Source organism: Dipodomys spectabilis, unplaced genomic scaffold (genome assembly GCF_019054845.1).
Source record: "Dipodomys spectabilis isolate Male_0828 unplaced genomic scaffold, ASM1905484v1 ptg000002l, whole genome shotgun sequence".
NCBI lineage: Eukaryota > Metazoa > Chordata > Mammalia > Rodentia > Heteromyidae > Dipodomys > Dipodomys spectabilis.
In genome coordinates this window covers 44,413,345-44,427,768 of record NW_024870679.1, presented here as the reverse complement: position 1 = coordinate 44,427,768, position 14,424 = coordinate 44,413,345, and the positions used below count along the sequence as shown (strand labels likewise).

Sequence of the window (14,424 nt, the reverse complement as noted above, 5' to 3'; positions counted from 1 at the left end):
TTTTTCCCTGTTTTTCAATTTCTTAAATTGTTTTTTGACTTTGAGTTTTTGTTGTCTGTAGAAACTCTGGGTATGATGGTGCACACATGTACTGCCAAAACTTGGGAGGTTGAAGCATGAGGACCTTGGGTTTCAGATTAACTTGGTCTGCAGAGAAAGAGGGAGGGAGGGAGGGAAAAGGGAGAGAGGAAGGGAAAAAGAGAAGAAACAAATTCTGAGTATGCCTGAGAATCTGTCCTTTTACTTTTTGGGTTCCAGCAGTCAGGGAGCAAGCACCTAGCATAGGCCCTGTAATAGTGGCAAGGATTCAAAAAGGACAGCTCAGCCAACCCTCAGACAGCTCCCATTCTGGTGGTGGAGACCAAACATTGTCAGTGCCCAGAAGCAAGGCTAACATGGAAGGAATCACAGAGAGCTATGGAATATGGTAAACAGCCATCTGAAAGAACTAACCCTGCCTGTTGTGGTCATACATGCCTATAATTCCAGCACTCAGGAGACTGGAGTACAAGGCTGGCTTGGGCGACAAAGTGAGACCTGCCTCAAAAAAAAAAAATCCTTGGGGCTGGGAAGGTGGCTCAGTGGTAGAGCGCTTACCTTGCATGCCTGAGGCCCTGGGTTCAATTCCTCAGCACCACATAAGAAAAAAGCCGGAAGTGGCGCTGTGGCTCAAGTGGTAGAGCTCTAGCCTTGAGCTGAAGAGCTGAGGGACAGTGCCCAGGCCCAGAGTTCAGGCCCCACGACCGGACCCAAAAAAAAAATCCTTATTGGGGAAACATAATAAAAAATAAAAATAGTATCTCAGGACTGGATATATAGCTCAGTAACTGAATGTTTGCCTAGCATGTGTGAGATCCTGGTTTTGACTCCCAGTAACAGAGTTAAAAAAAAAAATCTGCTAGCCCAGAAACCCTGTAAAAGAGAAAGAAAAGGTTTTATTGTTGAATATGCATTAAGTTAGAACATGATATGCATAACAAGAGATCCACTGAAGAGACTGCAGCTGGGCGGCAGTGGCTCGTGCCTATAATCCTAGCTACTCCCGAGGCTGAGATCTGAGAATTACAGTTCAAAGTCAGGCCTTGTAGAAAAACCCCCATGAGACTCTTATCTCCAATAAACCACTCAGAAAAAGCCAGAAGTGGTGCTGTGGCAGAGCACAAAGAAGCTCAGGGACAGCACTCAGGCCCTGAGTTCAAGCCCCAGGACTGACCAAAAAAAATAGAGATTGCAGAGAGGAAAGAAATCCTTCTTTTACATAGCCAAGTGGATAGTGGATACAGTTCATTACACATACCACATACTTTCTCAAGATAAAAAGTAATTAGGTTCAATTAAGAGGATTTGACAATACCGTTTTGTCCGTTTTGTCCATCCTAAATTTGCCTTTTAAATGGGGTAGCCATCTGTACTTGAGAATAGCCTTTATCCAAAGTGAAAAATTAACTTGTCATCTATTTAACATAAAGGTTTACAACTTGGAGATAGGCATCATTTGAAGTTGGGGTCCCTCCAACTAAACAGAAAGTCAGGACATCACAATCTCTAATGATTATATTTCAAAGAGATGATTCTCTCAAGTCCTTGAGAAAAACATTGCTGGATTGTGAAACTGGCAAGAAGTTTTACTTGACTTGTACGATTTCCACACATCTTGAAAGAGTATAGAAAGAATTCCCAATTACAAGTTTTCTAGCGTAATGTTCTTAGAAAAGCCTGCGGGAGAAGAGTCTTTGCACCAAAGGGATTAAAATGTGTTTCTGATTTCTAATTTACATTTTTCCTTTACACCCAGTTCCTCATTTCACAAATATCACAGCTTGAAGTTATTGAAGGCATAAGATTTCTCACCGTGCAGACATGTGGCTCTGTTAATTTTCTGGAGATGGTAACTCGATTGGGATTCCGGCCCAGCGATTATTTAGGAGGCCGAAAAGAGAATACTAACTAGTTTGAGGAGCCCAGGAGGGCAGGCCTGCAGAAGCCCCCCCAAGAGAACTAAGGCCAGGAAAATAAGAGGCGGCTGAAGAGACAAATAGGCCCAGGAAAAAGAAAAAAGTGGCACGTTACAGTTCATATAGCACATCACGGTACCAGCCACACTCGGCGCCCCCAATCTGTCCAATCGCCAGCCGAACCTCTCAACCACCATTTCCTCCTCCTCCCCACCCACCCTCACCCGACCCTCACCCCCCCCCATTCCTTGTGATCTTCGAGTCCCGCCCACCAATCCATTCTCTCGGTCCTCGGCTGCTCGGGTCGCCCCCGCCGCTTCCATTGGTCGAGCCTGACCATCATGGCGGCGCCCGTGTGAACCCGGTCCCGCCGTGAAGGGAGCGGTTGCCGCGGCGCGGCCCCGTGGGGATCAGGAGTCACCATGTTCAGGGCGGCGTGCAGGGCTCTGAGCTCGATCCGAAGCCATGCCTCAGTCTTTGGGCTGCCGGGCGGGGCGAGCGCCAGGCTTCCCTCAGCCCCGTGGGGCCTGCAGTCTCCAAGTGAGGAGCTGGGCCGCGGGGGGCGGCGGAGGGGGGGCGGCGGGGGGGAGTGGGGAGGGGCATGCCTCGGGGAGGGGGGGAGGCGGGGAGGGGGGGCAGGCCTCGGGGAGGGGGGGAGGCGGGGAGGGGGAGCAGGCCTCGGGGAGGGGGGGCGGCGGGGGGGAGTGGGGAGGGGCATGCCTCGGGGAGGGGGGGCGGCGGGGAGGGGGGGCAGGCCTCGGGGAGAGGAGGGGGTGGAGACCTGGGACGCGGGAGAGCGGCGGGGAGGGGGGGAGACGTGGGAGCGGTGGGGAGGGGGGGGACGCGGGAGAGCGGTGGGGGGGAGATGTGGGAGTGGTGGGGGGGACGCGGGAGAGCGGTGGGGGGGAGATGTGGGAGTGGTGGGGGGGACGCGGGAGAGCGGCGGGGAGGGGGGGAGACATGGGAGCGGTGGGGGGGACGCGGGAGAGCGGCAGGGGGGAGACGTGGGAGCGGTGGGGGGGGCGATGGAGAGCGGTGGGGGGGGGAGACCTGGGAGCGGTGGGGAGGGGGGGACGCGGGAGAGCGGTGGGGGGGAGATGTGGGAGCGGTGGGGCGGGGGGGGGGGGACGCGGGAGGGCGGCGGGGAGGGGGGGCAGGACCCGGGCCGCAGGCGGTGGGGGAAGGGTGAGGGGAATGGAAGCCCCCGGACTTAAGGAGACGCCTGTCGGCCCTCCCGGTCCGCCCAGGCCTTCTCCTGCAGGCTGCCCGCGGACACGCCGTCCAGAAGCCAGGTAAGAGGCCTTGGGGTGGCCAGGGGGGTGGCGGTGGCGACAGTGTGGGGAAATGAGCAGTGAGAGGCCATCCTCGGTGAACTCCGCCTCGCCCCTACTACATTTCACAGTCCAGCCCAGCCCAGCCCATGACCCACCCCTTTCCACGCTGCTCAGAGACTACCAGAACGTCCCTGGAATTGACAAGTAAGCCTGGGAGAAATGACTTGAGGGCTGGGGCACCTGGGGGGATCGGTAGACAAGTGGAGGAAGAGTGGCTGTGAGAGGAGGCCTGCTTTATGTATTTGAAGCTGGGTTATAGATGAGGCAGAGAGCTAAGGGGCTAGAGTTTGGCTATCATGGTGGGCATCAGGGACATACGGCACTCATTGAGCTCTGTTTCTTGCTTGCATTTGTACTCTGGATAAAGACTTTGTATCACTAGATACCTAGGAGTTAAGATGCTTCATTGGTCTGTATAGAAATCTTTCGCTTCTGTTTCTTCCCTGTGAGAGAACAGTGCCTCCATTTAATAGATTAGTATTAAGCTGCCCCATGTCCTGCATTTCCTAAGGGAACAGAGCCGGGGTTTAAATCCAGGATTGACAGACACCAAAGCCAAGATTTCCCCGTTCAGGTCCTGTTCTGGAGGGCTGCCCCTCCAATTCTGGCCACTGTACAGTTTGGCTTGAAGTTTGGCTCAAGACAGATGGAGCCAATTTCCAGCTGAAAGGGGAATCCTTTTTTGTCATTCATGGGGCTTGAACTCGGGGCCTGGGCGCTGTCTCTGAGCTCTTCTGCTCAAGGCTAGTGCTCTACCACTCTGAGCCCCAGTACTACTTCTGGTTTTCTGGTGGGTAATCACTGAGCTGACTTTGATCTCAGCCTTCTGAGTAGGTAGGATTACAGACATGTGCCACCAGTGACCAGCTTCATCCTTGCCTTGTATTTATCCATTTAGGTTGGTCATGGAGCTTGAACTCAGGGCCTGGGTGCTGTCTCTAAGCTTTTGCACTCAAGGCTAGCACTCTACCACTACAGCCACATTTCTACTTCCAGTTTTCTAGTACTTAATTGGAGATAAGAGGCTCATGGAGTTTCCTGCTTTGAGCTATGATCCTCAGATCTCAGCCTCCTAAGATAGGATTACAGGCATGAGCCATCAGTGCCCAGCTCTTGCTTTTTAAACTAAAATGAAAACCACATTTCTTCTTTTATCCCATCTTCCCTCATGCTTACCTGTCATTACTGCTGTTGTTCAACAGGGTTGATGACGTTGTAAAGAGAGTCTTGTCTTTGGAAATGGCCAGCAAGGTGAGTTTGTACCTATGTCAGACCCTCTCTCCTGGGACTTCTCCCACCATGATGAGCACCCTGTCTTCCATGCTTCTCCAATCACAACATTTACCCCCAGTGTTATTTTGTGAATACTTGTCAGTACTCCTAGACCGAGCCCATAGAAGCAGAGATAGTTTTGCTCCCTGATTATACCCTAAAATCTGATAAGCATTAGATGGTGCTTAAATAAAGAAGTGTGCATGAATGAGTAAACTTTGGAGACATTCATCCAACAAATATCTATTATTGGTGGCCTTTGTCTCAGGCTCACCTATATGTGAGTAGCCATGTGGCTGACCAAAACCATGGTAAGCACTGTAAAGTCCCAGTCCTATGCAGTAATTGCACCCATGGCCTTTTGAACAAGAAGTTTAGTACTTAGGGGGTGGCAGATCATACAGATACTCTTGATCTTTCTCTTCAACAGAAAGAGAAGCTAAAAGTCAAGCAAGAACAGTTGATGAACAAGATCATGGCGAACCTTGAGGATACCAGATCCCTAGAGGCTCGAAGTTAGTCAAGGGAGTCGTGGGGATATGGGGAGACATTTGCTCAATGGTACCTGGTCAAGGGCTATTGCCTAAATGTGGTTCAGGAAAGGGAGAGACATGAAGGACCTGGATTCCAGATCCTAGGAGCCGCTGCTGTCTAATCTGCAAAAGGAGAGATCAGAGGCATGACAGAGGTACTGTGACTTCATGGCAGATAGTGAGAAGCTTGAGGGTGTAAATACACCTTGAAAACTAAAGATCATGGTCTATGATAATAACAGTAAGACTGTTAACATCTAGAAAAACTTCTATGCCAGACAGACATACAGACATGTGGAGCATTCCCAAGGCATAAGTTTTTTCTTTGGTTTCAAGCTGGAACCAGAAGTAGTCTTTACTATTAATAGAAACCCCACCACCTGCCCCTTGCTTTGGGTGCAGTTTATCTTCACTGACTCAGAACAGTGGAAGTAGCTATCACATATTACCATGAGCTGAAAGCATGATGCACCTATGTGGGCTTATTTCTTCCCCCTGCCATTATAACCTCTGTCTCCTGCTTCCCCCTCTGTCAGAGTTCTTAGTAACTACTGACTGCATTGGAGAGGCCATGCTTCTTTTCTCTTTTTTGAGCCAGCAGCTATAGTATGGTAGTCTAATTCCTCAATGTAATGAAAATGCATTGAAGTTTTACCATTAAGAATGATACCTCCTCTGGGCTGGGAAGGTGGCTCAGTGGTAGAGCGCTTGCCTTGCATGCTCAAGGCCCTGGGTTCGATTCCTCAGCACCACATAAGCAAAAAGAAAAAAGCCGGAAGTGGCGCTGTGGCTCAGTGGTAGAGCGCTAGCCTTGAGCTGAAGAGCTGAGGGACAGCACCCAGACCCAGAGTTCAGGCCCCACAACCGGACCCCCCCCAAAAAAAGAAGAATGATACCTCCTATAATCCTAGCTACTCAGGAGGCTCAGGATCACAGTTCAAAGCAGCCCGGGCAGGAAAGTCCATGAGACTCTTCATCTCTAATTAAACACCCAAAAGCCAGACATGGAGCTGTGGTTCAAGTGGTAGAACATTAGCCTTGAGCAAAAAAGCTCAGGGAGGGCTAGGAAGGTGGCTCAGTGGTAGAGCGCTTGCCTTGCATGCTCAAGGCCCTGGGTTCGATTCCTCAGCACCACATAAGCAAAAAGAAAAAAGCCGGAAATGGCACTGTGGCTCAAGTGGTAGAGCGCTAGCCTTGAGCTGAAGAGCTGAAGGACAGCGCCCAGGCCCAGAGTTCAGGCCCCACGACCAGACCCAAAAAAAAAAAAGCTCAGGGACAGTACCCAGGTCCTGAGTTCAAACCCTGGGACCAGCACCAAAAACAAAAACAACAAAATGCTATTTGCTTTGAATGTTTTTTTAGATAACTTTATTTAAAATCAAGAAATTTCCCTTAGACTTTGATTTCTAAAACAAAGATAATCCAGTCTTTTGAGATCTTGAAATACAAGGTGCTTTGTGATTTATAGAGAGGTATGTAAGAATGTTGATGATTGTGTTTTCTTTAAATTCTTTAAAACATAATGCAGGCCTGGGCCCTTCCTTCCTCTCTGCCCAGCTCTCATCCTCTGTGGTTTGTGGTTTCAGTTGTTTCCTTGACCGTCAAGATCCGCAGTTTGGAAGAACATATGCAGAAACACCAAAAGGTAAACCCTGGGTATCACTCATAGCTACATAGTAGCAGTCTAAGGCAGATAAGTTAGAAATGGGTCTCTGGGTCCTAAGAAGCCAGTACCCGCCCTTCAACTGCATTGGAGAAAAACATTGCCCTCCCACCTCTACAGGAGCCATAGGAGCCTGCCAGGGCTCTGCTGATTGTCACCAGTGATTAAGAACACAAAGTTCAGAGCATGGTCACCATCTCTGATACATATTGGGTGCTTCATAAATGTTTATCGACTGCATAAATGGAATCAGGTTGCCCTATTCAAAACCCAGCTCTGCCTTCAACTTAACAAGCTATGTGACTTTGGGGAAGTTATAGGCCTAAGTCTTGGTTCTTTGAACTGTAAGGTGTGGATCATAAGAGAACCTGCCCACAGAATTTCAAGACTTACACGGAATAATAAAAGCCCATAACCCAATGCATAGACAGTCTTTAGACCCATGCTGAATGCTTTACACCAACCATCGCTTTACATGTACCATCGCTTTACATGTACCATCGCTTTACATGCACCATCTCATGTAACCCTATTTCTTCAAGAGGACCAGTCTAGTTGTGCAGTGATGAAGTTACTTCTCAACCTGCTGCTAGAAGTGATGGCTAAGACTTGAAATGAGGCAATCTTGCCACAGGACCCATATTCTTTTTCCTTTTTTGGTACTGGGAATGGACCTAGGGCCTTTTTGTTGTTGTTGTTGTTAATCAACTTTTACACTCGCAGCTCCATAATACCAATATTCTTAACCATTATGCCACATCTGCCCAGAACATTTGGCACAGAGATACAGCTCCACTTCAGGCTTTTTCTGTTTATGTGATACTGAGGAATCAAACCCAGGGCTTTATGCATGTCAGGCAAGCATTCTACCACTGAGCCACATTCCCAGCCCTTGTGGTTTTATATGCATAAATATACATGGTAATGAATACAGACTGATTCGATACCATGCCTGGTACACCTCCCCTAAAATGGTCAGTCATGTACCTTGGAGATCACAGTTTTGTTTATTTGGATATGGAACCACAGCCTCAATATAGAGGTCCCTCATAGAGCAGCATCTAGCACAGACCCCCACTCCACCCACCTCACCCCCAACTGACAGTTTGCTAAGCTGTGGGTAGGATAGGGAAAGACAACTAGACTTGGCGTCAGGTAAGAGACCCAATTTCAAGACCCATCTCAGCACCCTCAGTTCTATGGAGCATTTGTGACTCGGATGATATCTTTGAACCTTTATTTTCCCATCTGTAAAATGTAAAGAATGACAATAGCACTTTCAGATTTACACAAATTTTCATAAAGTTTCAATGAAATTAAAAGACTAAACATGCTTTTTTCTGTAAACAGCAGCAGTACTCATTTATAGAATATTAAAATACAGACTATTAAAATACAGGACAAAGCCCAAAAGCGCCATCTCCTCATGAGCACTGCCAAGAGGAGAAAAATGCTCAAAAATCTCCGTAAGATCAACTATGATGTCTTTGAGAAGATATGCAAGGAGCTGGGAATTGAATATACCATTACCCCTCTGTACTGCCGAAAAGCCCATCGCCGCCTCTTGATCAAAAAGGCTCTGTGCCTTAGGGTATGAGACTGCATGGGTGCTTTGGTCAGCCTCACTGTAGGCTGGGGGGGGGGGGGTTTGAAGGAAGAGACATCTGATTCTGACAGATGCCTGGAACTAACACTAGAGAGGTCACAGGCCACTGACCCCTTGAAAATGGGCTTGGGGGAGATAAGCTTCCACCAACCTGCTCTAATAAGGTTTCCCCTTTCAACCTCCAGGTCTTTCAGGAGAAGCAAAAGCTTAAGAAGCAAAAAAAGGCCTTGAAAGCTGCAGCAGCAGCCCAAAAACAAGAAAAACAGGGAATCCTAGAGAGCCCTTCCAAAACCTGACCAGAGACATGCAGAGAAAACCAATAAAGTCTGTTTCAATTACTTGTGTCTGCCTTGCAGAGTGATAGGAGAATCAATGGTGTTCTTTTTGGGTTGAGAGAAGGGGAGGAATTGATTCATTCAGCCCAGGGATCTCAGAATTGTCTGGAACACAAAGTCTGCCCTTATCCCACCAAATAGTCACTCATACTCTACCACCTGCCATCCAGATGGCATGTGTTTCAGTGGAGGCAAGGCTGAGTACCACAACGTGGTGGAAGTGTGGCTGCTTGGTAGAAAGACCAGCTGTACGAGCCGCCTTCTAATGAATAGAAATTCACTGGAAAAAGGAAGGGGCAGCATCTAGGAAGAAGGAATTGCACGTACAAAGGCAAAGAAATCTAGAGGCACATGCTATATTCAGGGAGAAGTAGAAATTTGAAGCTGTAGTGGGTGTGCAGTACTTTATATGCTAGGCTGAAGAGTTTGCACACTGGTCTATAGGGAAAGGAGAGATGGTTGAAAGTTTTAACAGCCAGGCGCCAGTGGCTCATGCCTGTAATCCTAGCTACACAGGAGGCTGAGATCTGAGGATGGATTTTCAAAGCCAGACCAGGCAGGAAAATCTGTGAGACTTTATCTCCAGTAAACCACCAGAAAACCAGAAGTAGCACAGTGGCTCGAGTGATAGAGCGCTCACCTTGAGCTGAAGAGCTGAGGACAGCACCCAGGCCGAATTCAAAAAAAAAGTTTTTAACACCATAGTAGGGCTAAAAGCTTGTCTATTTAGATGGTTAAGCAGAGGCCATGTTGAGGGGAACTGGGAGCAATGATCAAAATAATTTTTTTGGAGGTAAGGGTGTTCATTGTTTAAAATAAGTAGCAGGTACATGTGGCGTACTAGCTGCTCAGGAGGCTTAGCTCAGATTCGTGGATTTGAAGCCAGCCCAGACAGACAAATACAAATCTGAGACCCTTGCCTCCAATAAACAAGCAAAAAGCCAGAAGTGGAGGCATGGCTCATAGCAAAAAAAGTTGAGCAAGAGTGCCAAGCCCTAAGTTCAATCAAAGTCCAAGTCCTATCCCTGTAAAAATACATAAGGAGGGATGGTAGGGGGGAAACAATGGAGGGGGTAACAATGCTCAATAGGAAGTGTATTCATTACCTTACTCATGTAACTGTAACCCTCTGTATAGTATCTCTACAATAAAAAATATTAAAAAATAGAAAATACATAAGGACTGCTTATAAGTTCTAGGGGTACAGATACTCCCTATAAAACCCACCTAAGCATACTAGATATGTCTGAAGAATCCATGGAAGACACCTGTCTAAAACTAAGCAAGCAAAATGAAGAGCAGGAAGAGAAGGCCAGAATGATAGGCAGACAACCTGGTGACACACAGCCTTCTAGTTATGTACTGCTCAAGCAGCAGTAGCAACAAACTAAACTGAGTTTCAGACATGACTCAGAGGGCTTGCTCAGCATGTATAAGGCTCTGGGTTCCATCCTCAGCAGCGCTAAAGAGAAATTTTTTATCTCCATTCTAGAAGCTATGAAGTCCAAGATGAACATCAATTCAGTTTCCAGAGAGGGCTCTCTTCCTAGCAAAGGCCATCTTATATGTCTTTCACATGGAGTATGGATTTGCTGAGGCACTGCTTCAAGTACATTTTGCTTATGGGAAATATATAGCACATGGGCCATATGAAGCCATGAAACCATTTGCCTGGCCCTGCAAGGCAACCTCAGGTGGGACTCAACATTCAATAGATAAGAAGCAACATAAATTTATATTAAGTGTATGCCAGGCATCAGTGGTCCATGCCTGTAGCCCTAGCTACTTAGGCTGAAATCAGAGGATCACAGTTCAAAGCCAGCCAACCCAAGCAAGAAAATCTGTGAAACTCTTCTCCAAAAAAGCCTGAAGTGAAGCTGTGATTCAAGTGATAAAGCAACTAGCCTTGAGGAAAAAAAGCCCAGGGACAGTGCTCAGGTCCTGAGTTCAAGCTCCAGGACTGGCAAAAAAAAAAAAAAAAAACAAGTGAATCATACATATGCTTCCCTTGGATTGCCCATAGCCCATCTGCCTGCATTGTGGTGACTCAGAGGACAGTCACTGCTAGGCAGGCTGGGAGTGTACAAGTTGCAAAAGTATTAACTGCAAAAGTATTAACTGGTGATGATAATATGCAATGAAGTTAATGATTTCTCACAAAATTGATGAGCTTGCCACTGAATACTGACAGCAATGCCATCAACTTGTCAACACAGATAACTCCAAGCTTTAGCCACACATTCACTGAATGAAGATTAAGAAAATTACAGTACACAGAAAAGACCTCAAGATCCAAAGACATAAACAATTATATGTTCCAATTCCAAGATGCAGAATTAGAACTACAAGCAAAGGAAAATGATGATGTCACTGGTGACACACATACTGGATAGTTAGTGAAATTTAAGGTTACAACATTCTATGAATGGTCAACTACAAAGAAAAGGTGATGTAGAATGTCAGCTTTTCTTTTCTTTTTTTTTTTCTGGGGGGGGGGGGGGGGTCCGGTCGTGGGGCCTGAACTCTGGGCCTGGGCGCTGTCCCTCAGCTCTTCAGCTCAAGGCTAGCGCAGCACCACTTCCGGCTTTTTTTCTTTTTGCTTATGTGGTGCTGAGGAATCAAATCCAGGGTCTCAGGCATGCAAGGCAAGCACTCTACCACTGAGCCACCTTCCCAGCCCATCAGCTTTTCAAGAGAAATGGACAAGTGAACTTTTTGGGGGTTAATATTTAAGTCAAGCCTCTGTGCCTCATTTGTGGCTAGGTGTTAGCAGCCAACAACAACAACAACAAAAGCTAATCTGGAGTATCATTACAACTCAAAACATACTGAACTCAGTGAATTGGAAGGCCAGATAGATAAAAATCAATGTTCTTTTGCAAAGTTTGTTATCACAACAAGCAGACTAAAGTGCCTGATAACCTACAACTTGACATCATTCACTTCAGTGCTATCATAAGCTGAAAGCTAGGTACAACTTCTCACTGCTATTTCTCTGTAAATGTTACATATGCAATGATGAAATTCTCACTTTGAGGGGACATGCATCTGTACTCCCAAACAACTTATGGCCGCAAGCAGTTCTTTTCAAAACTCACTATCAAAAAGTCAACTATGTTCCAGAATGACCAACAGAAAACTAAACAAGCAGTTGAGTGTATCAACATCAATGCACAGCTAACAGCACATTCCTCACCAAAAAGCAATTCGGTTAATATTTGACCAAATATAGCAGCCTTTTTTTTTTTTGTCAGTCATGGGTCTTGAACTCTGGGCTTGGGCACTGTCCCTCAACTCTTCAGCTCAAGGCTAGTGCTATACCACTTGAGCCACTGTGCCACTTCCAGTTTTCTGAGTGGTTAATTGGATATAAGAGTCTCACGGACTTTCCGGCAGGGCTGGCTTTGAACCCTGATCCTCAGATCTCAGCCTCCGGAATAGCTAGGTTTACAGGCGAGAGCCACGGGCACCCATCTAGCATCCTAATTTTTAAGTGACTAATTTAGCATGGCCCAAGAATGATGTTTGATATGGAAAAGACGCTTGGCAGAAAAAAGATTTCCCACCTCTGCTTTAAGAAGATGCGAAAGATTAAAGGACACTCCTTCATTACCCTATTTAACTGAATGGTTGCTTGTCGTTTACAGAATGCTTTCTCAATCTGATAAATCAGAGCAACCCTGTGAGGTAGCCGTTGCTTCATTTCACAGAGAAGTGGCCCAGGTTCACAAACCTGCCCAAGGTCACAGCCAGGGACGGGAAGTGGGGTCTGTCTGACCCGAGCTGGCTCCCCAGTTTCGCTGGGGCTTCCTCGCTCACAAGCTAGAGGGCCAGGCGGATGAGAGGCTTCCGTGCCAGAGCCAGGGCTGGCTGGGGCTGGCTGTGCCCACAAATCCACCTGTAGACCTTACCCAGGTGGCTGGTTCAACCTCCCAGGATCGGCAAAGCTGCAGAACTCAAAACCCTTCCACGTCTGCAGCGGACCAATCCCCGGAGGCTAGCTCTTCCAAATAGCCCAATAAGCATCGGGCATTGCCCTAGCAACCGAGCATGGGACGCGGTGGGGCCTCCAGGCCACAGGCTTCGGAGTCCTAGGGCGCTTTACCTGTCCTGCTGGCTCCCAGCACCATGTCGGTGAGGACGTTACCGCTGCTCTTCTTGAACCTGGGCGGGGAGATGCTTTACGTCCTGGACCAGCGCCTGCGGGCCCAGAACATCCCGGGAGACAAGGCCCGCAAGGGTAAGAGAGGTCTGGTCCTCACAGCCAGACCTGCACCCTTCAGTCCCACCCTCACCTCCCTAACACCCTTCGCCAGACCCTCCCCCTCACAGCCCGGTCCTCGCTCCTCCATTCACACTTACAGACAGACCCTTTACCACCACCCCTCACGGCTGCGGGTGAAACACCCAACAGCCACAACAACCCCTCTGCATTTCACTCATAGCCAGAGGGCCTTTCTCGCAAGATGCAGTGCCCGTGCAGTTGAAGAACCTCCAGAGTCAATTTTTCCCCAAAAGGCCCTTTCCCAGCAGAAACACTTAACACCCCATTGGCTAGAGAATCTGATCGCTCAATTTCCCCATCTCTTTAAATGGAAGAGATTATTTCCCAATCTCTCTTGAAAATCAGTCCCTTCCAAAAGTGGGATCCCAGCCGCATACCACCCAGCAACATACCCTTTGCTAGTCCAAGCATCCTTTACCCACGTGAAACAGCTTCTGATTCTCCATTCCTGTACCATAATATCCTCCTACACAAGCTGGAGACAATTCTTTCTCATTTCAGAAGTTGTTTCTAGAACAGGTTCTGAAATAATACCGATAAGTTAAAACAAAAATAAAAACCTTGTCTTTCGTTTTACAAGTGTTGGAAGGGAATTGTGAAACTATTATAGGAGAGTAAAATCTGGTTCCCATGCACAGCATATGCAAGCCACACAAAATAACCACTTAAAACACCACCACTCTTTTCCTTCCTTCTCAGCAAATAACTGCTTTTGCCAAATTACCTGGGTCTAAATATGAAGGAAATACTGTATTTTAAAGATAGAGGAAGAAAAGTTGATATAAAGGCAATTTACATGGCCACTATTTGTTCCCTCCAACAGTCTCTGTATGTGCAATCAATGTTAAGCATATATATTATTAACTGTTGTGCCTATGTGATCGTGTCCAAGTTCATGCTAAAGAGATGAGAATTACCTATAAAACAGAAAGAATGGGCCATTTGTTCTACCCATAGCTGCCAGCAGGCTTTCTAAGATGCAGATCTGTCCATACGCCCCTTGGTTAAGACCCTTTGTTAGTGTCCTATGTGCAGGTCATTTTGAGACCTTTCCCAGTACTATCTTTTACCAGTACCTGTCTCCCACTTTGCTATCCTAATAATACCAAACTGCTTGTAGATCTTTAAACCATGTCCTTCATATCTCCATGTTTATAAGTGCCATTCCTCCATTCTTTCCCTACCACTTGGATATTTAGCTCAAGAGGTCTCCCCCTGAGTAAAGGCCTGCCTGTATTCTTATAGCACCTGAGTTCTTGAAACTTCTATGCTTCTCTTTACCTTATCATTTGGCCATGTTGTACTGAAACAATCCCCCCCACACTTTATTATTTTATTCACCTTCATGCTCTAGCTCCTCACTGGAAAACAAAGTAAATGAGTACTCCATAAATTTTTATTGACTTGATCATCTAAATTGGCAGATTTCTTTCTTTCTCTT

General features: G+C 47.1%; 2 protein-coding genes across 5 annotated transcripts in view; both read left to right on the top strand.

Moving 5' to 3' along the window:
* The first annotated feature begins 2,280 nt into the window (after nt 1-2,280).
* Nucleotides 2,281-8,704, top strand: Mrps15 (mitochondrial ribosomal protein S15). The gene is made up of 8 exons (XM_042678501.1): nt 2,281-2,495; nt 3,203-3,247; nt 3,358-3,433; nt 4,492-4,540; nt 4,992-5,076; nt 6,681-6,739; nt 8,157-8,348; nt 8,549-8,704. Exons 1-8 carry the CDS (start codon nt 2,378-2,380, stop codon nt 8,657-8,659), a joined length of 735 nt encoding a protein of 244 aa, XP_042534435.1. The 5' UTR covers nt 2,281-2,377; the 3' UTR covers nt 8,660-8,704.
* A 4,050-nt stretch (nt 8,705-12,754) lies between these two features.
* The window catches only part of Oscp1 (organic solute carrier partner 1), a 38,512-nt gene continuing 36,842 nt past the window's right edge, over nt 12,755-14,424 (top strand). For 3 of the 4 annotated variants that reach the window (XM_042678879.1, XM_042678888.1, XM_042678870.1), the window contains exon 1: nt 12,755-12,938. In XM_042678879.1, coding sequence (XP_042534813.1) covers nt 12,827-12,938 — 112 coding nt within the window. In that variant the 5' untranslated portion in view covers nt 12,755-12,826. The remainder of the gene's footprint in view (nt 12,939-14,424) is intronic. The other variant, XM_042678864.1, reaches the window with a different exon arrangement.

Coding starts and splice junctions, on each gene's coding strand:
- Mrps15 (XM_042678501.1), top strand. CDS start 2,378: ATGTTCAGGGCGGCGTGCAGGGCTCTGAGCTCGATCCGAAGCCATGCC. Junction 4,541..4,991: donor CTTTGGAAATGGCCAGCAAG/GTGAGTTTGTAC, acceptor TCTCTTCAACAG/AAAGAGAAGCTAAAAGTCAA. Junction 5,077..6,680: donor CAGATCCCTAGAGGCTCGAA/GTTAGTCAAGGG, acceptor TTGTGGTTTCAG/TTGTTTCCTTGACCGTCAAG.